Here is a 23,169-nt window from a genome sequence, read left to right as displayed (position 1 = left end):
AACAGAGATGCAGGAGAGAGAGCGCAGTGCATAGTGAACACACTGAAGTCCATCTTGACTTTGGATTCTGGTCTGGCCACTTGTTAGAGCAAGACCTTGGCAAGACATTTAACCTTACTCAGCCCAAGTTTTCTAATCTGTACAATGGGGATAATTATAGTGTTTATCCTACAGGCTTAATGGTGAAACTTAAATAAGGTGGTTTGCTATAGCCTTAGCACAGGGCATATGCCTAATAAATACCAGCTATTGTTATGGATATTGCCTTATTTTTTCTCTTTTTTTGGTAGTTTCTGTTGTTAAAGTACATCCCTTGCACCCTAACTGGTTTGGCTCAGTGGATAGAGCATCAGCCTGCGGACTCAAGGGTCCCAGGTTCGATTCCGGTCAAGGGCATGTACCTTGGTTGCGGGCACATACCAGTAGGGAGTGTGCAGGAGGCAGCTGATCGATGTTTCTCTCTCATCGATGTTTCTAACTCTCTATCCCTCTCCCTTCTTCTCTGTAAAAAAATAAAAAAATACATCCCTTGCTAGGGTGCTGCCCTTTCTCTGGCTGGAGAGAAAGAGTAGCTACCTACTGGTTATCTATCAACCCCTTGAGTGCTGGGATATCAGGTGCGTAGCTATTTTTTTCTAGGAACTGGTACATCCCTATGAATCCCCAGGAAATAGGGAACTCGTATTTGTCCCATAATTAGCCCACAATATCCCAACCTAGCCACTTTCTTACTCTTCAAAGGATACTGGCTAACTCTATTTCAAATATGCCTGCCTATGATGTAAGAAATCACTAACAAAATGGTTTAAAAGCCTGGAAAAAATGAAAAGAAATGCCAAGGGGCATTTTCCCTCACTGGCAAGAGGTATTTCTGTTGCCTTTAATAGTCTTGAAGGATGTTGTAAAATACTTTGGGGTCCAGGGCTGCTAGACTGTTGATTTTTATGGGCAGCTTGTTTAGTTAGCTGTTTGTGTTTGTGTTTGTGTTACATTTTTAAATTTTAAAAAAAGTTGAAGCACACTATCTTTCCCAGAGGGAGTTGAATTTGGAATTGCTGAAAGGTTCAAATGTTGTGTAATTTTAAAAAGAGAAACACCACATTCTAACAACTTCACTGATACGTGCTAAAGATTCAGCACATTTTTACCTAAAAACTGAATTTGATTACTTTTTTCTAATAAGCCTCCAAAATGCCATTATTTTATCTGACGTACAACTTATACTAGAATATTTAAATTAGCGTATACAGCAACTTCTATTACAACGTGTTGGGGAGAGGGGAAGCCCTGAGTTTGTTACCTTTGCTGTCATTTCAATGCAATAACAATGAGCTCACAGGATTAGCAGGAAAGGGTGTTGCCCTCTTCCACTCATGCTGGGTGTGTGTGACAAATCTGGGCAGCACATTCATAACTGTGTTTTACAGACTGACAGCTGTCAGAGGGGAGGGCAGTTGTGGAGCTGGGTGGAAAAGGTGAAGGGATTAAGCCCAAAACAAATGAAACTCATAGACACAGACAACAACATGGTGATTACCAGGGGGCAAAGGGAGTCGGGGGAGGTAGAATAGGGGATAGAAGGGATAAATAGTGATGGAAAGAGATTTGACTTGGGGTGGTGAACATACAATACAATATACAGATGATGTATTATAGACTTGAACACCTGAAACCTATCTAATTTTATTAACCAATATCACCCCCAAAAATTCAAGAAAAAACAAGAACACAGAAAAAATAGTGTGTTCTAAATTTTCCTCCTCACTGAATTGGGAGACATTTTGGAAGTTTGGAAGGCTCCCCTGAACTCTGAGGATGAACAAAATAGCACTCTGACAAGTGGAAGTGATTTGCATCTGTTTGAGGTTGACGGGAGCCTTCAGCATATAAAAGTAAACACACCTGCTGCCAGCCAGTGCTTTTCCAAGACAGAAAATGGCGCAAGAACAATCCATGTGTATGCACAATCCATGTGCATTTCTGATTTTACAGGTCAATAAATATTGTCACTGATTTTCAAAGGAATCAGTAGCTGGTGAGCATACAAGCTGAGGAATTCTATAGTGAATATTCAAAACTTCATAAAGAACATCCTGCTTCATCTAAAAACAATTTCTACCAAAGCCTTCCACTTGAACTTCAGACTATTAACTTTGCCCTTAGATTAGAAGTCAACTCCCATTGACACAGACAACAGCATGGGGATTACCAGAGGGAAAGGGGGGTAAGGGAGGTAGAAGAGGGTAAAGGAGAAATAAATGGTGATGGAAGAAAATTGACTTGGGTGGTGAACACACAACACAACATACAGATGATGTATTATAGAATTGTACCCCTGAAACCCATATAATCTTATTAACCAATGTCACCCCAATAAATTCAATGAAAATTAAAAAAGAAGTCAGCTCCCTATTATCTATTAAATATTGCAAAAAGTCTTATTTCTTTCTTATAGACAAGTAAAGAGAATAAATCTCATCTACCCCATGTATGCTAATGAACTTGAGAAACTGCAAAATGTATTACTTAGGAAAACACTGTTTCCTGTTGGTGGTTGGTGGGAGGGAGGTGGTCAGGAGATTGGGGGAGAGAAGGGGAAAGGCTCTCTGGAGCTCATTTCTCTGCCTCCCTCTCCACCCTTACATCCTAACAGCACTCACATTAGAAGCTGTATGAGGTTTTGTTTGTTTTCAAGAGATGTTTGAGAGAAGATCAAATACTTGTGAAAGGCACTGAATCGGCAACCCTAGAAACTGAAATGTCCCGGAAGTGGTGTGAGCCCGAAAATATCCCACATTTCTATTTATTTTGGCAATTTGACTTAAAACTAGTAAGAGTTGGAGTTCATGCTACAATTAAATTTTCCTCAGTCACCATGAAATGAAAACACATATTGCATTTGATTTTAACTGGTTGAGAAAAATGGTGGTTTTCTGAAAGTTCATTCTATGACCTAAAAATAAAAGTTAAGCGATTCTCACATGGGATGGCCGGGATTCTTTTTAAGTTGTAATTATTTGTAGAACTGGGTTCTTTGGTTGGAAGGGGTCTTAGGTCACTCAGTTCTCTTTTCCCACCATGTGCTTGAAACCAACTGCCATGTCACTGAAGAGTGTTGGCAGCTTAAGCTTGAAGTCTGGGGAATATGAGACCTACTTCCACTTGAGGAGATCTATTTCTTTTTCAGATGGCTCTATTTTTTAGAATGAAGTAAAATAATATTAACAAAACTTTAATAGTGCTTACTACGTACCAGGCACCAACTTGTTCACTATCATATATATTTGTGTACACACACACACACAATCTCAAATCCACACACACACACACACACACACACACACAATCTCAAATACTCACAACTGTAGATTCAATTAGATAAATTCAACTAGATAAATTCAATCAAGTAGATTCCGACTGACAGATAAGGAAACTGAAGCACAAATAAGTTACATCATTTGCCCAAGGTCATACCACTAGTAAGCTAATCAGCATTTGAAGTTAGGCAGTCTGATTCCACATTCTCTACTCTTAACTCACTATGTTTTACTGCTTCTACAATCTTTATAATTCTCCTTCATGCCTAGTACAGAGGTTTGCACATTGTAGGTGCTCAATAAAAAATTTTTTTTCAGCAATTTTATTTTAGGATCCTGAATCTTTACATACCCCATAAGTTTTACATAATCATCAATTTTCCCTAAGAGAAGCAGTTGAAATAGAATTTTAAATGATGGCTACTACTCTGCCTACTTCAAGAAAGTATTGAGGGGACTAATAGTTACATAACATTTGCTATAAAGTACATTTGATTTTAAAGGTGGCAGATGCCACCTTTGGCAATTGTACTTTTGGCAATAGGTCCTTGAATGATTTCAGTTGAGGCTAGAGAATTGTAAACCTGCAACACTTATGTAAGCACAACTCCTTTGTTCTTTCTTTCTTTACTCTGAACTTGCCTCACCCTCTGTGCAAGGATGAGAGGAATCATGTCATCTCAGCAGTGCTATGTATTTTTATAGCTGCCTTTCTACCTCTATTCATCTACCTAGAACACCCATTTTTCTGTTCATCCATCCATCCATCCATCCATCCATCCAATCCACCCATCATTCATTCATCCATCCATCCTTCTATCTACCCAACATTATATACCATGTATCGCTAGGTGCTTAGTATTGATTCTAGAAAGGGGGAGATGGAAAGACAATAGTAGATTCTTCCTATTTACTTAGTTCATATTATTCTGAAGTCACATCTAGCCATTCAAGATAATTGCTTTAGAGTTGATAAAAACCCATTACAAAAAGAAGTGGGTTTTAATCCATAATCTAGGATTTAAACATTCTTTAGCTAGAAAGTTCTATTGCTTTTTTTTTCTTTTGATGTCCTTGTCTTCTTTTTGGATGAAGTTCATCATTGGGTGTAATTATACTTTATCCAAAGTCTTGATTTATAGTTGACATTTATTCACTCATCAATGAAAGAAGGAACAGACAATTCTCTAAGGAACCTTTTCATAGGACATTAACTGTTAATTCTTCTGCTCACTGTGGTCCCTTGAAGAGCCATCTGTGTTTGCTGGCTACTCTCAGATGGTAGTCACAGTAGGCCTGTGTCTGAGGCTGGTCCTAGAGCATGATGTCTTAGCAAGAGTACTCGGCATCTCCTGGATAAAGTGGCTGGCCATATGGGCTCAGGTACTAGTTGGCTTTCATTGATCTAATAACCCAGGATCCACTTTGCAACCACCACAGCAGTGGCTTGTCTTCCATCTGTGGCTTTGCTATGCTTCTGATTGGATCGTTTTCTCCTAGATTGAGCCTTGGGCATATTCATATATTATATAGCCTAGATTTTCAGTGAACCATGAAGGAAGAATGGCCCTGAAGTAGAAGGCATGGAAGGACCAGGCAGAAAGGAGGGTTCTTTATACCATGACATCATCAAAGTAGGGTGCTTGATGAAATGCTTTGCTTCTTGGTTCTTGGTTTAGTCATCTTCTTTTCCCAAGGGTCATCATTTGCTTGGCTGTACACTTACTTCTCTCAACTCTTATAATCAACAATTTGGATGATATTGAGACTTTTTGCTTTATTATCTGTGAAGACCCTAACCATACTGTTTAAATCAAGGAAAGTGGAGGAGAAGATCTCTAAGACCTACATTCTATGATTCTACAGAGCTTTTCTTTTCCCTCAGGGAAATCCATCAACCCTGCTCTCATTTACTCCCTTCCTTCTGGTGGGAAAATATGAAATTAGTAGGAGACTTCTACCCCATCTTTTTCTTTTGGAATTCTTATTAGTCCATATTGATTATGTGCTATTCTCTGCTGGCCAGAAGGAGGGCATCTTAGAACCCAAGCACATCTTTACCCATTTCTGGATCTCAGTATTCTTATCTTTAAAATGAAGTGATTGAACCAAATGATTTCTGAGGCCTTTTGCAGCTCATAACATGGTCCTAGAATTTCCATGGAGCTGAAATGCCTAAGATTTCAGATCTAAAAATCTAGGATTCTATGTGTGTGTTTGGGAGAGAAAGTAAGAGAGAGAAACAGAGCAACAGAGAGTATTCTAGCAATCAGAAGGCAGTAGTCATATATCAGAAGTCTCCTGTTATGGGCTGGATTGTGTCACTTACCCCAAAATTTACATGTTGAAATCCCAACCTCCAGTACCTCAAAATGTGACTGTATTTGGAGATGGGGAGTCAACATACAGGTAATTAAATTAAAATGAGGTCATTATGGTGGGTCCTATTCCAATATGACCATTGTCCTATAAGAGGGATAAATTTGGGCACAAAGATATGCATAGAAGGAAGATGATGTGAAGACACAGGGAGAAGAAGGGCAATTACAAGCCATGGAGAAAGTCCTGGAACAGATTCTTCTCTAATATTTCTCAGAAGGAACCAACCCAGCCAACATCTTGATCTTAGACTTCTAGGCTCCAGAAGTATATGAAAATAACTTTCTGCTGTTTAAGCTACCTAGTCTGTGGTATTTGTTATGGCATCCCTATCAAACTAATACATCTTTTATGTCTGATTCCAAAGTGAAAAAAAAAAGTTTCAATGACCTTCTCTCATAGGTTACCTCACAGGCCTCACAGGCCTTTAGGCAAATATTGGATGCCCTTTGGCCCAAACCAAGACATGCAGCCTCCAAGTTCATTGCAGGAAAGGAAATCTGGGAATTTCTATGACACAATTCAGTCTTGTGGAGAATTTGGGGCTAATATTTAACTCTGGACATATATTGACATGAGCGATTTTTAAATGCATACAAAAGCCTTGATTTTGTAATCTTAATTTTTTTATTTAATTGTTTTTTGGGAGCAGGAAATTTGACTCTTTTATAATATTTGTTCTTTTTTCATTCTTGCCACTGCCTTTCTTTGGGCTTTCTTGGGGATTACGTGCTTCATTTCCATTTTCTCCATGTTTAATAGCCACATTCTATAACAGACTCCTTCAATCCTTCCATCACGGGTATTAGCTAGCTCCACTAGGCTACTGTTCTTCATTTCCTCTAGCATTGCCCACTTTTCTGTATCGCTGTCTGCTTCTCTCTCATCGTCTTTGACCCTCTCTGCTCTTCTCCTCCATTTTCTTTTTTGCTTCTGTGTTCAGTTTCTAGCTCCAGTCTCCCTCCTCTGCTCTTTCTTCTTTCCTTTCATCTGCTGACTTGCTTCCGTCCCCTCCTTCTGTTTCCCTCCTGGGTGTTTCTTTGGCCCACCTTTCCTTCTCCTCTGAGACTTCTTTTTCTTGTTGGTAGTTGGGGGCTGATACTGTAAACATCACAAAAATAATGGCATTGAGAACAGGTGGTCCCCTTGGTGTCCCGGAAGACAGCCTTAGAGTTAGCCCAGAATGCCTGGGCACCATGGGATGCGGGAGACAGCACTGGTGTTGGACAGGTCTACACCTCAGTCACCAGACCCAACATTCCAGAACTTTGGGGCTCATCTTGGACCCCCACCCTCTAACCACCTAGAAATTGAGAGGAACTGGGTCACCTGGGAAGAATGAGAATTAACCTGCTTTCACCATCCCCAGCACAACTTTCCAGTCTCATTCACCTAAAAGTAACTTCTGTGGTGCTTGCTCCCTGATCATTGGCTGCTATGTTCTCTGGACACCAGGTTGTGCCCCGTCTCTTTCCACCCCTCAAGGTAGCTCCCTGGAGTCACATCTTTGCTCAACCCCCATGGTCCTCCTCCAGTCTCGGCTGCAGTTTACGACCAGGAAGCAGCAAAGGTGTCATTGTAAACATCTTGGTTTCTCGTCTTGGGCATTCTGCACTATGCTAGTCTTGGCTCCAAAGATTAAAACCACAGGTGGTATTTTTTTGTTTTGTTTGATTTTTCCTTTTGTCAACAGAATCCCCATGGAAACACTTTCCTTACTCAACCTTCCTCTCTTTCTTCTTCATTCTTCACCTTCTCTTTAGTTCTCATTCTTTCTACCTCATGACTAAAATGTTAATCACTTATATTCACTTGTTTACTCATTCACTCATTCATTCATTCAACAAAAGTTTATCAGGTGACAAACGTGCATCAGATGACTTACATGCTCTTGATGGCAGAGATAGTACCTCTAAGGTTTGTTTAAATTCTAGCTTTTAAAAAAGACACCTGCAAATTTTGGTCATTAGAAATTTCTAGGTATTCTTTGAGCCAAACAGAAATTTCTATTTTTAATCTTTTTCTTTAACTATGTTTGCCACTGGATGTGAATTTCAAATAGTTCCCATTTTAGAGTTGTGTTTTTTTACACCTTTGCAGAATACCAGGACCTGAAAGTTTCCAGGTTTTGTTCTTAATTACAATTATGACAGATGTTAACACTTGCCCAACAGCTGTGTTGTGCAGACACATGGAAAGCACTGTATGTGCAGTAAGTTAATTCTCCGAGCGACCTGATGAGGTAGCTATTACCATTCTTCACCACCTTCTGGTTATCTGATTGTCCAGAGCAGTGCAAAAGAGAATTTGCAATGCGGAGTGACCAAAGGGATGGACATCTAGCGTGAGAATGGAGCTATTTTGACCTCTAAGACAGGAGACCTTGGGGACTAAATTACTGTTTGGCCCACCCACACATATAAGACACAGATCTCTTGAGGATGGTGGGATCCCACTCCAGCTGGCTTACCTTCTGAGCCTTGGGGACGTCAGTGTGGCGCTGGGCACGGACAGAGCGGGCTGACTTGGCAGGCTTGAGCGGGGCGCAGTACATCTCCAGTCTCCTCAGATCACAGCTTCGGAAGCAGCACTCGTCCACAATGCCTGTCTGAATTGCCCTCCGACTGTTGGAGCCATACCCTGTGGGCTTGTCTGTACAAATGAAATGCAGAGTGGCCTGGCTTTAGAGTGGAATATTCCAAATTCATGGTTCCACCTAGACTCTGAAGACTCTCCTCTCCCCATGCCTAGTCATCCCACACATTTGTATGTGAACCTCTCTTTGAAGCTTCTCCAACAATTCCTGTTCCTATAGATCCTTCTGGATTCTAGTATGTCTCCAGGAACCTGTATCACACTCGTTTACACTCATTGACAACATACTTTGTGTTAGTTCTCCTGATGTTCTCAGCAACCTTCAGCCAAAAAACTGTATGGCCCAATCCTACCCTTTCTTTATATATTGGCTTGAGAGGCTGCTAGGGTTATTAATAAAAGAGGACCATGCATTCAGTTTCCTTTACCTTTTTAGAAAATTTGCATCGTTTTTATATGCAGGATGGCTCAAATATTTGCTCTTTTGCTTAGTTGCTTCCACTGTATGAACATCAGTGAGATTTTAAATCTAGGAAAGACTCCTACTTTCCTGGTGTGGAGGCTGAAACTCTGGCTTGGGAAGGACTTGCTATAGGTCATTCTTCAGTAAATGGTAGAACCAAGAGTTTAACCCAGATCTTCTCTCTGCCAAGCCCAAGTGCCTCACATAGCCTGGAAGACCTGTTGCACAACTCTGGACAAGTCATTGAAGCTTCCTGAGCCTCAGTTTACTCATTTGTAAAGTGGGGTTAATGATATCTTTCTTGTGAGGGTTGTTTGAGGATTACATGAGATAATATATGGAAAGTACTTAGAGTACCACTAGACACATAGTAGGTTCTAAATAAATATTGGGTTGCTTTCTCTGAGCACCCCTTCCCAGGAACTTACATGGTTTGTGAAGAAGCAGTGTTACTGTTGACTGCATCTAGAAACCTTGGAACTTGGAACTGATGACAATACCGATGTGATAGGGCTCTCTCTCCTATCACCCCAGAGAGACCAGAACAATCAATTCTGTCTTCTTATAGAATAACTATTAGACCAAGACAGAATGAACTAAACGTCCACCTTTCCTGTGACCTGGATTGCCCATAGGGAACACGATGAGTCAAATTTCTCTTGATATTTGCAAATCAATTAGACCTCTTTACTTGGCAAGTAGGTTTTGGTCTGGTTTCATTTTGTTTTGATTTGAATACACTTTTCCTGGCTCTAGAATGAAAAGAAAGGGCAAAACAAGCTTACATGGACCTTAAAATATACCTGGATCCTTTGTAAGCTTTTTGTCGTAGCAGAACTCTTGTTAAAACGAATCTTGCTTATACACCAATATATAAAACAGACAGAAGTAAGAGTGCCCTGACTCAGGCAAGGGCAGGGGGGCCCTGTCTCAGCTTTCTCTCCTGTCCCTTAACTCCCTTGGGAGGTAGGAGGGGGAGTGGGGAGGGAGGGCTGGTTTTCTCCACTGACATTCAGATTTCATGGTGGAAAATGTGTAAACCATTGATCTAGAAGAATCCAATTAATCAATCTGACATATATCCGATCTTAACTCCTGACACAGGAGACAGCACTATATTTTACATTTAAAAAGTCTACATTTGCATAATAATGACACTGTTCTTTAGGATGGAGTTTTGAAAGTCAGAATCCGCAATGTATATTTTGAACTCCCAGGGTAATGGCCCACCACCAGCTTAGTCTGGCAGCCTTGTGGCCCAAAGTGCCAACTGTTGGTGGCATCCTCTGAGAACACAAATCGTTTTCCCGGTGTTTAGCACAGGAGCCTGGGGATGCTTCTTCACAGAAGGCAGGTGTATTATCATTCTTAGGGCAGCAGAGGGTAGTAGCTCAGTGAGGGTTCAGTTTGTGGTCTCTCTGGGTGGGATTTGCTGCTTTAGCTGAAGGCAAACCCTATGGGCTCCTTGTGATTGAGGGGTTTGGGGGAACCAGGCAGCTGGCCCCCACTGGTGCCTCAGCAGGGTTTCCACTTGCCATGGAAGATCAGCTGGTATAGAAGACTCAGTCTATAAAATAGCTGTGCTCTTTTAGTCCACAGATCAAGAATTTAGGGAAAGAGAAATTTAGGACTCTTTAAAAAATGTTTTGTAAAGAAAGTACCTTATGTCCATATTTTTAAAAATGTTGAAATAGTGGTATAAAGACTTGGATTTGGCTATAAATGCAGCTATCAGTTATCCTACCACAATCCTAGAAAGATGTTTTTCTTTGTCTATTCATAGTGTCTACAATGGACTGATTGTACTTCATTGGGCGATATATGAATATAACAGTATTTATCTATTGCCTTTTAAAGTTTAATTAGTCCTTTGAAGTGTCCTATAGGCTTGGTTTCTGGTTCTATATCAAGATATTTAATAAAAAATAATTTCTTGCCAACTGAGAGGCCACAGTTGAGGGTCCAAGTTTTGCCCTTTATCTTCAAATGCCTCACGTTACTTCTTTTTCCAGAAACAAAATAAAGATACTTATTGCTATGGGCTAACACTAGAAACCCAATACAGTGTGGCTTACTAGAAAGGCAGTAACATAATTTGCTCCAGTATCAAGTTTGGGGAAAAAAAGGGATTTTTAATGACCTCTAAATTGCAGCTCTGGTCATTATGACTAATTTTTAAATGTGATAGAGTGAATTGTTTTATTCTTTCCTTTAAAAACTTCCCATTAGGCACTATGCAATTCTGCTCCAGTGGGTGGAATCAGACCTTGGTAGGTGAACGGGAAACAAATATTGGCTTAATATAAGAGAAAATTTTTCTAACAATTTGGACTCAAAAGTTTTAAAAATGGGACAAACTTCTTTTAAAAGTAATGAATTTCCCATTGCTGGAAGTAGTTAAGTAAAGGTGGTATGAACACCTGTGAGAGATGCAAGGATAATATTCCTGTTTTGAACACAGTACATGGTGCTATGGTTCTTTCTATTCCAAAGAATCTGTAACAAGTAAAGAAATGCAGAAGAAAACCCATCCGGGCCAAATGTTCAATATGGTTGGAAGCCATTTATGTTGTCTTCAGGAAAGAGGTTAGAATACTTTCTAACTCAGAAGATGAAAATTTATTTTCCATTTATCATTTGAGCTTCCCCAAGATGCTCAAAACATTTTTCTTTACTTCAGGGGTGGGGAAGGTCTAGCCTGGGGGCCATATGAGGCCCTCAAAATCATTTGGTCTAGCCCTGCCATGGCATTAGGTGTGAATAAATTTAATGCTTGACCAAATATAGTAGGCTCATTTTTAAGTTGATAATTTTGTAAGGCCCACATATGATGTTATAAATATCATCATATATTTCTGCCCTTGGCAGAAAAAAAGGTTCCCCACTCCTGCACTTGATGCTAAAACAAAAGACAGGTGACTTGGATAATTCCTTTTTTAGTTAGGTACAGTCTCAGAGTTCTGTCCTACTGGCATCATGAAGTATCTATACACTCACTTGGTCATTAGAGTGAACAGGCACTTATAAAAGTTGGCCATTTAATGTAGGCCTTGACTTGTCTTATCGCTTGTGTAGTCACAGTGCACTACTGTATCTTGAAAGTTGGCCAACAGACAGAATTCCAATGGTTAAACAGATGGCTTCTATAATAATAGCATTTCCCTTTAAATAATGCATGATCAGTGGAGTAATTCAATAATCTTCAGGGCAAACTTGCTAGTTACAAGGATTTGGGGCAGAATTGTGGCATCATCAAAACCACACCAATTAGCTGAGTCTCACATTTTGTCTGGGTTGCAAGCTCCTCACTTCCCTCCATCCCTGAAAGAGAAGGTGTAATGCTGACAGTTCCTGGGGGTCATCACTTCTTGAGCAGAGAGCTCTAGTCATTCATCACTGGTAAAAATGGTGCTACCTCTACTGGTTCTACATGTGGTTGCATTTCTTCCAGGTTTCTGGGAAGGCAGTTAGAAACTTCCCCACTTGTTTATTGAGAACGCTTCAATTATTTTAATTTTGCCACTAATTGAAGAATCAGTATTTATATAAGGGAAATGGAAACATTTTCCAAATAGGTAAATATGCAGTTCTGAAGATATATACTTAATCTTTGGGTTCTGAGGAATAAAACTATTCTCTAGAAATTGCTAACAAAAGGAGGTTCTAAATTTGATCATATTTTGAAAGCAGGAAAAAAGAAGTAAGACAATTCAGGTTGGATTTCAAGGGCTATTTCTAAAAAATTCACAGTTATGTTTCTTACAGAAAACACAATGGGATTTTTATAAAAAACTAATTTGCATTTAACTTTGATTAACAGAGCTTGATTACATAACCAAATATTACTGTTAAAATCTTTAGAAGGCAGAAAGTTAGGTGTCCTGCACCAACTATTTATCCATAACTTCCAGACATGATGACAACTTGGAATAACTGTGTATTGTTAGTTTCTAGCTCAGCATTGCTCCATGGACTACCTTATCTAATAAAAATGTGCTCAGTAGACATAATTTTGCATGGGATAGTAGTAGGAAAGTTGGGTAAAATGTGAGTAATTTTAAAATTGTCTCCATCTTAGCATTTCAATTGCTATTTTCATTTCTGGTAAAATAAGACTCACTTCTCAATATTTCTTACACATTTTGTGGCTTTCTATGGAAAACAGGACTCCTTTCATGAATTCCTAATAGAAATAAAATTGTGATATGACTATTATCCAGACCCAAAATGTAATACTACCTTAAATGGTTATTATTTTCTGAATAAATAGGATTTACATTTTACTTAAAGCCCTTTGATAAATCAATACTTTACCTTTTAAAAATTTTATGGAAATCACACTTGAGTTAAAACATGTGCTTAGTAAGGATAAGAAAAGAAGCTTTTGCTACCATAACTAGCTGCATCATTATGCACTTAGATTAACATGGGTATGTATACACACATATTCAAATGTATATCAAGAATCAGGTGACTTACCATTAGTATCAAAGCTATTGCCAAACACTGTAAAATCAGAATTGGTTTTGGAGAAGTTTTTCTAAAGTATATACTTAATGCCTGCCTTATACGGTGCTAGAGAACTCTGTACATTTCTGCTTTTCTGCAGAAAGATTTTTCCAAGTAAGACTGACCTTTGGCATCTGTAAAAGTGAGCACAGAAAATGTTCTCTCTTCTATGAACTGCATGCCATAAGCTTTTCTCGAAAATCTATCAAATGTAGGCATCGATTTCACTTTGGCCCTTGTTAATTTTTAATTGCCAGTGTTTGCGGGTCCCACTACTCAACTGGACAAGGACATCTTTTCTAGGAATCACGACCCTGTTCAATCTGCCACCACCCCCAGCAGCTGTTTCGCAGTTACTAAATCCTCATAACCCAAAAGACCAAAGTCTTCCTGTTGCCCAATCAATCAATGTTTGTATATCTTTGGGTCTAAAAGGAACGAAGCAGAGCTCCAGGACATTGCCCTTTTCTTCAAATCCTCCTTTCTTTTGGAAGCTCCAACTCCAAGGGCAGGTGTGAAAAGAGTGCTATTCAGTCTGCCTCTGTCTCCAAGGCCAGGTGCTTCAGCACAAGGCCTAGGAACAATAGAACTAGAGATTCAGAGGAGAAACATGACTGTTTTAGGACTCTTTGGAGAAATGGGCCGACAGAGTAGGAAGCAACAGTATATATTACTTTAGTCTGATATAAAGCCCTGGGGGATGATTGTTTTGCCAAGTCAGCACAATTTACTAGCTTAGGTCTGTTTCCAGAGCTTAGAGGAGATAGACATAGCCAACAAAAAATTACACTTTGGCAAGAGAAATACTTTGCTGGGCAGAAATATTTTCCTAAGGGAATGGTTTGGTTTATCCACATCGAAGGTAAAAGATAATCAAGTGTCAAGAGATCATTGTTATGTTCGAATTGTTTCAGTTGGGTCTGGTCTATATGCTAGCTACCACTTTCTGGTTATATGTCTTCAATTATTTAGAACATATTATAAGATTTGAGTATGACCTCCCTGTGACATCTGTCATACCAGTGCAGGAGGCAATATGTGGAGTGACTAAAAGCACAGGTTTGGGAGTCAGACAGACTTGGATTCTGCCACATGTTCACTGTTCACCTTGGACAAGGCACCAAATCTTCTAAAACACAGGTCCTTTTATGTAAAATAGACATAATAAAAGTAACTCCCAAAGCTATTGTGAAGATTATATGAGAATGTATTTGAATTATTTTTCACAATGTCTGGTATATAGTAACTCTAAATAAATGTAGCTATTATTATTATTATGGAGTTGAGTTGGCTAACACAGCTAGCTGGGCAGGTATCTTTTTCCTCTCTTATTCCAAAAAATACACCCTTTCCAAAATTTGGTTGAAAAAGATGGCCTTTCTAGGTAGAGGAGTTCTGTTCTCCATGGAAATGAATGAATAACTTCTTTTGAAAGGATATCCAAGCTTTATGTTATATATAGGGATGAGCAAAAGTGGTTTTGCAGTTGTAATACAAAATAAATAATAGAATAATCAATAATTAATAATGCAAGAATGAATGATCTCTGTGTTTCATGTACTCACAACTGGAAAACTTTTGCCCACCCCCTTTAGACTGCCCTGAATAGTTTAATCTGAAATAGACACTTTATTGGAATGGATCCTCCAATCAAGGCAAACAAAGCAAAGTCACATGGGCTTCTCTTGACCTATTGTTACCTTTTATTTCTTCCAATAATCCACTGTCTAAAATAATTGGGTTTCCAGGATTAGCATCCATTTGTTTATTTAAAAAAATGCTATGACCCATGGGATGGACAAAATGCATGGTCAGAGGGATTTCCCAATCACTTTCAACCAGCTTATGTGTTTCTCTGCCCTCTCTCCATTTCATGCCACACCTCTTTCTTTTCTTTCCTTCATCTGTATCTTCCAGTCTCCTGCTGTTGGTAACCATTGACCATTCTTTTTATTCACAGATAAACTCTTGGGCAAAAGCTCATGCTATGTGACTAGGCAGCTCATGGTAGACTAGGAACTCGAGTTTAGTTTCCTCCCTGGAATGACTAAGGACTAAGGCTCTGTCTCCTGCCAACCATGCTTTGGGGATAAGCAGCTCCCAAGTATACAATGTCACCAGGCCCTCGTAATCACTACTCCATCTTGGACCCACGCCAGAATGGGTTAAAAAGATATCATAAGAGAAAGAATAAGAAAGGATGTTGAGGAATCACATACGTGGACCTTGGTTATCTCATTTTTTTTTTCAGACTGTGACGGAAATTGTAAGATGAGTCTGGCTCCAACCTGGATATTGTAGCCAAGCCACCAGCATTATCTGCTCTACTTACACTGTTATTGTTAGTTTACTCTTTCAGATGTGGGAAGAGATGCCTTGTAGGCAAAACAGAAGGCCCTCATGAATAGAGGGGAACACCCCTCTTTCTGGTACCACAGAAAGATGAATCAGCCAAAGGGGTATTAAACCACATTCTCTTTATTTTTAGTTTCACTCTAAAGTCTATCATTTCTCTTTTCTTTGCAACTTGGCACCTGCCCTGTGTTCTCTGGGGCCCTGTTCCCTGTCAGTCTCCTCACTTGGGCCTCTGTGTTTTGCTTAGGGCACATCTGGAGATTTTCCCAGGGGTGGGTGTGACAAGATCAGGATGGCAGGTTAGGGGGTAACGTCTGCCAGGGCAGTCTGGTGTGTCTGAAGGGAGAGATTCAGGAGGTGGAGGCCCCTGAGGAGAGGCATCCGGGTCTGTGTCGGGGTGGGGGTGGGGGGAAGCTGTAGGAAGGCAGCTTCCACAGTGGCAGAAACAGTCCTTGGCACTATGGCAGAGCAGAACAGCCCGAGTCAGGGACACTTTGAGAGAAGGCAGAGGGAGGGAAGAAAGGGTGGGTAAGGCATTGCATGATATAAATAACTGCGTGCGGTGCACTTCAGTGCCAGCTGGGTTGTGTGTGATGTCCCTTTCATGCCGGTGTGTCGGCATGGGGAGTGTTTCTAGAGGACCTAGAACAGAGCAATATGCAGAGAGAGAATGAAAAGAAGGCAGTATGGTATATTGATAGCAACAATGGATTCTTGCCCCAGATCCTTCATGTGAACTCACAAGTCACCCTAACTCTCTGAGATGCAGTCTTCTCACGTAGACAGCCAAAGTACTAGAACTAGATAATAAGATCAAGCACTTCTTCCAACAATCCGACTCCAAGGATTATCTGGATGGTTATGCTACTATATATATGTATGTATTATACCACTTATACCACTTTATATATTTTATTTTATATTATACCACTAAATATATTTTATTGATTTTAGAGAGAGAGGAAGTGAGAGGGATAGAGAGATAGAAACATCGATGAGAGAGACACGTCGATTGGCTGCCTCCTGCATGCCCTCCACCAGGGTTTGAGCCTGAAATCTGGGCATGTGCCCTAACCAGAAATTGAACCTGGGACCTCTTGGTTCATGGGTTGATGATCAACTACTGAGCAACACCAGTTGGGCTATGCTACCCACTTTTTAATCAATAAGGTATATACGAGATCTCAGTGTTTCTCCCTAAAATGAGGGTGATACATAGAGAACAGAGGTTCCATGAGAGAACCAGGAGTTTCCTCTTTGTCGGGTTTAATTTTAGATAGAAACAAGATTCATGGGCTGAATTTAAAGAAATCGAGGATCAGTGTTGAATTTGGTGGGGGGAAAATGTCCAATATGGGAGGTGAGCTGGAGTAAGGGGAAGGGATAAGACCATCTATGGGGATTGCACAAACCCGCTCAAGACAGGATACACGTGCAATTAGGAGGAGGAGAAGAAGCTTCTCATTGGAGGAAGCTCTTAAAACAGTAGAAAGAATCAAACTACATTTTGAAAATCAGGGTCCTAAAGGCTTTGAGGAATAAGGAAAAGCGATGGCCCTCACTTGCATGGGTGTTTGGAAATGAGAATGAGTGTGAGAAGACTCTGGAAATCCCTGGGCCTGGCCTTTGACCATCACACTTTCCAAAGCTGCACCTTCAAAGATGAGTAAGTGACAAACTCTAGGAGGGGCATTAATATTGTTGACCAGAATGTTGAACTTCCTAGAGCTCAGTGAGGCCAACATTTTATTTCACTGCTTTCCTTGGTGCCTGTCAATGGTATATGAATCTTCTGTGCAACATTCAGTTCCTCCCAGGGGGACAGATGCATATTTTCTCTTGAAAATCCCAGCTATGACTACATGTTATCTCATCTCCAATGAAGTGAATGGGCTTCCAGGCAGGTAATCATCTCTGCCATCAGTACCCAACTCCTGCCCAGAGGACAAAATTAGAAGATGACCATTATAAACATGGCTTTTCAAATGCTACCCCTTTTTTGTAAAATAAACTAATGGTAAGGTTATCAAAATTTTAAAATCTGTACAAGGAGTTCTCAAGCAAGTTTTAGTATTATTCATCAAAATATCAAGCAAGTATGCAGACTAAGGCTGAATGGTTTACTTAGAAAGAGACTATATTATTTCAGGATATAACTTTTCCCTTAATATTTTATTGCTTAAACATGACCAAGAGACTTTAAGTGCTTTGGACATGAGAGGAAACTCAAAGTCTGTTTAAGAGGCTTCTTAGTAACCTGGCAATCACGGAGCCTGTTAGCTTTTAGCTACCCTCCTGCACTCCACCCCCAAAAGTATTATTTTTCTGAACTAAAGAGGTGACTATGAATAAGAAGAAAGAGAGGCTTTGGTTAAGTTGGAGCTTGTCTCCAAGTTAAATCCTGTTCTCTATTTCATCTGGGACCAATATAGTGCTTACATCTCCAAACCTCACTAAGTGCTTTTCAGCAAATATTCTTATCAATCAATAAAATTCTCTGATTCTCTTATTTATTTTACTAAATTCAACAAAGAAAAATATTTTTAGTTTGTGATATTGGCTGAAAAAATCAAACTAATTTTTTCTTACTATTCAATCACGCTGTGAATGATCACATTGCTCTGCAGCCCCACTCTGAGGCAATGGTCACTTGGCCTTCTAGCCAATCACTCACTTCTGTGAATTTCCTTTCTGAGAACTGGGGACAGTTGCCCCAGCAGTCATTTTCAATTTATCACAAAACCTATGCATGGTTGTAGAATGAGTTAACTTCATTAGGAACAAGCAATGCAAGGCCTAATGTGTCATAGAGCTGAGAGGATCCTTTGGGCCAGGAATACTACTTGTGGGACATCTTATTTCCCTTAATACTTGCCTCCTGTCTGTTCTCTTTGGCTCAGATCTGTGTTGGGAAGTCTGTATGGAGGGACTGCTTATGCTAATATATAGGCATAATTAGCTCTGTCCTAACCAGCTGGAAGTGAAGGCCCAAGTTCAGGGGCGAAGTGCTCTCTTCTAATGGACAGTCTTTTATCAGGGCAGCCTCCTCTCTTCTCAGACTCCCAGTAAGTACAGATGCTCCTTGACTTATGATGGGGTTACATTTCTATAAATCGATCATAAGTTGAAAATATCTTAAGTCAAAAGTGCATCTAATACTACACTGAAGAGTATCAATTGTTTACCCTTGTAGTTATGTGGCTAGCTAGGAGCTGTGGCTGGCTCTGCTGTCCAGCATCATGAGAGAGAATCTTACTGCATATCACTAACCCAGGAAAAGACCAAAATTCATAATTCAAAGTACAGTTTACCATCATAAATTTGAGAAATCATTAAGTTGAGCCATAGTAAGTCGAGGACCTTCTGTGCCTGCTTCCTTGTAACCCCAGTCTAAGCCTCTCACACCTGTGAGAAAGGAGAATATCAAATCCATGGGCCTTCAGATGGGTATGGTCTCCATAATTACCATGATGTCAATTAGATGCAAATTTGTATAAAAACTGCATATATAAACTGCTAAGTTGATGAGAAAAAATGACCGGTCAAGGTCTTGTAGCAGCTCCCATATAATAGGGATGGGCAGAGAGAAGTGAAGATTTTGACTGTATAGTAGGTTATGATAAGAGAGTGTAGAGAGAGCTACACACATCCTCATTCCTGAACTGTGCATTGGAATAATTGGCAATGACTTGTAAAGGAAAGAATAATTAGAAAAAGGGGACCATTGGCTTAGCAACATTTTAATCTACTTCTAAGATTTGCTAACTTATTGAATTTTTTTCTTTTTAAGCAACTTCTAGTCCTCCTCCTCTTCTTCTTCCTTTGCTTCTGGTTCAAGATGAGACTTTGGTAAAGGTCACTTGTGAAGTCTTAGCCTTCTAGTATCTTCTCATCCAACCAGTACTCCCACCATCCCCTGATATCTGCCCTCGGCAGGCATTTCCTATAGTCAGACTATGAACTATCATAAATTCCTCAAATTTTTTCAGAACATCTGTGCCTTCTTTCGCCACATTTTTTTTTTTCTGGTACTCAACAGGCCATAAATCACCCTGAACTTATCTTTTCAGGCTGTTGATGTCTCAATACTCTCCTTTCAGCCAAAAATTCTCCTCTTGTCCTTGTCTGTGGCTTTTGCCTTCCCAGCCTTCTCCCCCCTGTCTGGGTTGGTCATCTGTGGCCTCGCCAAGAATGTCTCTTTCTCCTAGCTTTCTATCTGAAATTATGTATTTCTTCAAATATCAGAGTTTCTATACAGACTTTACTACCTGGTTTGAGCATAATTAAGCTCCCTAACAGGACTTTAACTTAGTAGGGTGACACTCCTTGCAGTAAGAACACTTGAGAAGACACAAATCTAGAGGATACTGATGAGCTAATGAAAGAGAAGAAACTATAAAACTATAAGACAGAGTTTTATCCTAGGTGCTCCAGAGAGTGCCAGAAAGACCCAAAGATAAAATCAAATGAGATTGGAAACTTTTCCATTAAACACAAGTTTCTTCTGAGATTGAAATGGGACATTTCATTCTTCTGTCCATTTTATATTTAAACTTATTTATTTGACATTTAGAACAACAGGGGGCCTTGCAATAATATACTACCAATAGCTTCCCTTTGTTGAGTACTTTCTATTAAGCTATTATAGCAAATATTACTTTTCATATCTTATCTCCTTTCCATCCTACAACAACTACATGGAGTAGGCATTATTATTATAGTCATCTTACATAGGAGGAAACTGAGGTTTAGCAAGGTTAATAACTTAACCCAAACCATATATCTAGTAAGTTGCAGAGCCAGTTCATCTTAAGTTGGGGACATCTTGAAAGTGGGGAACTTCCAAGGTAAGGAAAAGTCTGAAGTTGACACTGTTACTGGGATTCTCAGAGGTACATAATGCTAACATCCCTGAAGATAAGAGTGAGGTCATCTGAGTCAGCCCACAAAGCCCAGGGTTTGAGCATGTGCAGTAGACAAGAGTTTTCTTCTAAATGCTCCAGAAAGTGCCAGAAAGAATGTCATGCATGGCTTTTTGCCAGAGAGAGAAGTCTGTGTAATCCTGCCATTGAGGGCAACACTGGGTATTGGATGCTCACTTTTCACCCAGTACACTGTGACTCTTTGCAGTTTCAGAAGGGACAAGTGGCTCCATCATGCAGCCAGAACAGCTTGTTTCTGATCTTCTTGAATTGCACTAAGTTATAAAAACTTTATCAGAAATTGAAATGTAGACACTTGACCCATAATCTTGGCATCCCAACAAATCAGATTATCTTCATTTTTCTAATTTTTTTGTTCTCATCCAGATGCACACATTTTGACATAGCTATAGTCCTAGCCTAAATTTAATGTAGTATTGTTTCTTTCACTTAACAGTATATTGCAAGCATTTTTCATATTGCTACATAATCTTCATAATTACAATTTTAAAGCTACAGAATATCTTATTGAGTAGATCTGCCATCATTTATTTCTTTAACCACTTTCCCATTATTAGACATTTAGGCTATGTCCAGTTTTATCAGGATTTTAACTGACATGGCATTGTCTCTGTGCACATAACTTTCTGCCTCTTTGAGATCATTTGTAAGAATTAAATCCCAGGAGTAGAGTTACTGAGTCAAAGGATATTACCAGACAATCCTATTTCTTTTCCTGAAGGTAAATACATTTAATATTTTTGATGAAAGCTCACAGTTTTGCAGAAGGACCAGAAGGGAAGACCAAAGGCCCGAAGCCGAGAATTATATCCAGATTTTCCTCCAGGACTAGAAAAGAGACAGCCAAGGTGGAACACAAACAGGAATCTCACCTGCATCCCATGAATGAGAATAAAAGAACCAATCTCTGTTTTCAATTACTAGTGCAGTTTCCTCTGAAAGAAACATGGGTGTAACCAGAACTTGGGCTTGGCATCCAAAGGTTTGCCAAGTAGAAGAAAAACCAAGGGAAATGAAATTGATGACAAGAGACCCTGATTCCCAAATTTCAAAATCACCAAGTACTTGTGGGTTTTCTTCTCTAGAGTGGGAAGAGGGGGAGCCCAAGGAGCCAAGACAGCACCACACCCCATGTAGGGAGTGGGAAATCTATTAAAATATCAATCACTCTGCATCTATGCACCTACTGAACCCTCTCTGGATCACCAGGCTTCTGCCCAATTTGCTGTGTCTCAACCTTCTTTCAAAAAGTAATACCCTGACAATCTGCCTCTGCACCCAACTCAAAATTGGCCCCACTATATCTGTCCTCCTTCAGCCATATTTCTCTCCTGCTGAGAAGTCATGCAATCCCCACTGTTTATTGAGCACCTACAATGTTCTAGAAACGGCTCTTAATACTGAGGATCTGAAATGAACAAAACAGACAAAAATTGAGATAACATGTCATTGTCCCCTTTATACCCTGATGTCTGTGATAACCATAAAGGAAACCATAGTGCAGGGTTGCTGAAGTCAATGACAACTGCCCAGAGCAATTAAGTCTGAGTTTATCAAGAGAAGTTGCCTTTAGGTCCCCGTGGGAATTCTTGTCTGAGGACCTCATTCCCACTCACTTCTCTGGAGGTGTAAAATGATTTCTTTGTGCATCATAAACTGGCTCTAAACTATCTATTAGCCTTTATTTTCTGTTTCATGATGACTGGCCCAATTGCTCAATTTGATTTGAAGCATCTTCGGGTAGAAACTGTGTCTCATATTTCTGTGTCTAGAAGCACAGCACTGGCTACTTAGCAGGCACTTCATAAATGCTCACTGGTTAGTGGATTGAAAAGTCAAGAACACAAACAGTACACAGAGAAACACAATGTAAAGAAATGTTTACAGTGGAAAGAAAAACACCAACATCAGCCAGTCTCTGTGTCTGTTTCCTTTCTCATTAAACGGGGATGATAATACTATCATATATCTACCGGGTTGTGCTGTGTTAAGGCACATAAGAGCCGAGAACCACTAGGGCCACAGAGCAAGCACTCAGACCCTTAATAGTTAATCATGAGGCTGTGTGATGAAGTGGTTAGAGCGCAGGCTCTGGAGCATTTGCCTGAGGTTAGATAGACGCTGGCTCCACCATTTCTAATTATGTGGCTGTGGGTAAGTTACTTAACCTAAGAGTTCTCATCTGAAAAGGGAATGCAAACCCACCTCACAGAGTACTTGTGATGAATGCATGAGTAAACACTTACCAAATATTAGTTATAGTTACTCAGCAAAGAGTCAGTGAGTGAATAGCCATTAGGTGCCTGAACTCAGGGTTCAGAATACAGATGAGGACAAAGCGCTTCTCCCCCCACCTCCCCAGAGCTAACTTCGAGAGTGCCCGGCAGTTCACAAGTTACTTTCATATATATTCTGCCCTTCAGTCATTTCAACAACCCATTTAGGAGGTAGATGGATTTATTTCCATTTTATAGATGGGAAAACAGAGTTTAAGTGACTTACAAATCTGGAAGTTCCTTTGATTCCAAATGGTAAAATTTCTCCACCCACATACTTGCCTCCTGACCCCCAAGAAAGGACGAATTTCAGATTCATTGATCTTTGGGGG

The 23,169-nt window shown here is 39.9% G+C and overlaps 1 protein-coding gene across 5 annotated transcripts in view; it reads right to left on the bottom strand.

The window, feature by feature from the left end:
* Nucleotides 1-23,169, bottom strand: part of IGF1 (insulin-like growth factor 1 (somatomedin C)) — a 71,695-nt gene that overhangs the window by 11,879 nt on the left and 36,647 nt on the right. For 2 of the 5 annotated variants that reach the window (XM_005880710.2, XM_005880711.2), the window contains exons 3-4: nucleotides 8,167-8,348; nucleotides 6,386-6,797 (exon numbers count right to left, since the gene is read on the bottom strand). In XM_005880710.2, the coding sequence (XP_005880772.1) occupies nucleotides 6,636-6,797; nucleotides 8,167-8,348 (344 nt within the window). In that variant the 3' untranslated portion in view covers nucleotides 6,386-6,635. Of the gene's footprint in view, nucleotides 1-6,385; nucleotides 6,798-8,166; nucleotides 8,349-23,169 lie in introns of those variants that run through there. The other 3 variants (XM_005880713.2, XM_005880714.2, XM_005880712.2) reach the window with 2 other exon arrangements.

The sequence above is a fragment of the Myotis brandtii genome, unplaced genomic scaffold, assembly GCF_000412655.1.
Source record: "Myotis brandtii unplaced genomic scaffold, ASM41265v1 scaffold65, whole genome shotgun sequence".
In the NCBI taxonomy this organism is placed as follows: Eukaryota; Metazoa; Chordata; class Mammalia; order Chiroptera; family Vespertilionidae; genus Myotis; species Myotis brandtii.
The sequence above is the reverse complement of the archived record's forward strand: the minus strand, read 5'-3'. Positions and strand labels throughout refer to the sequence as shown.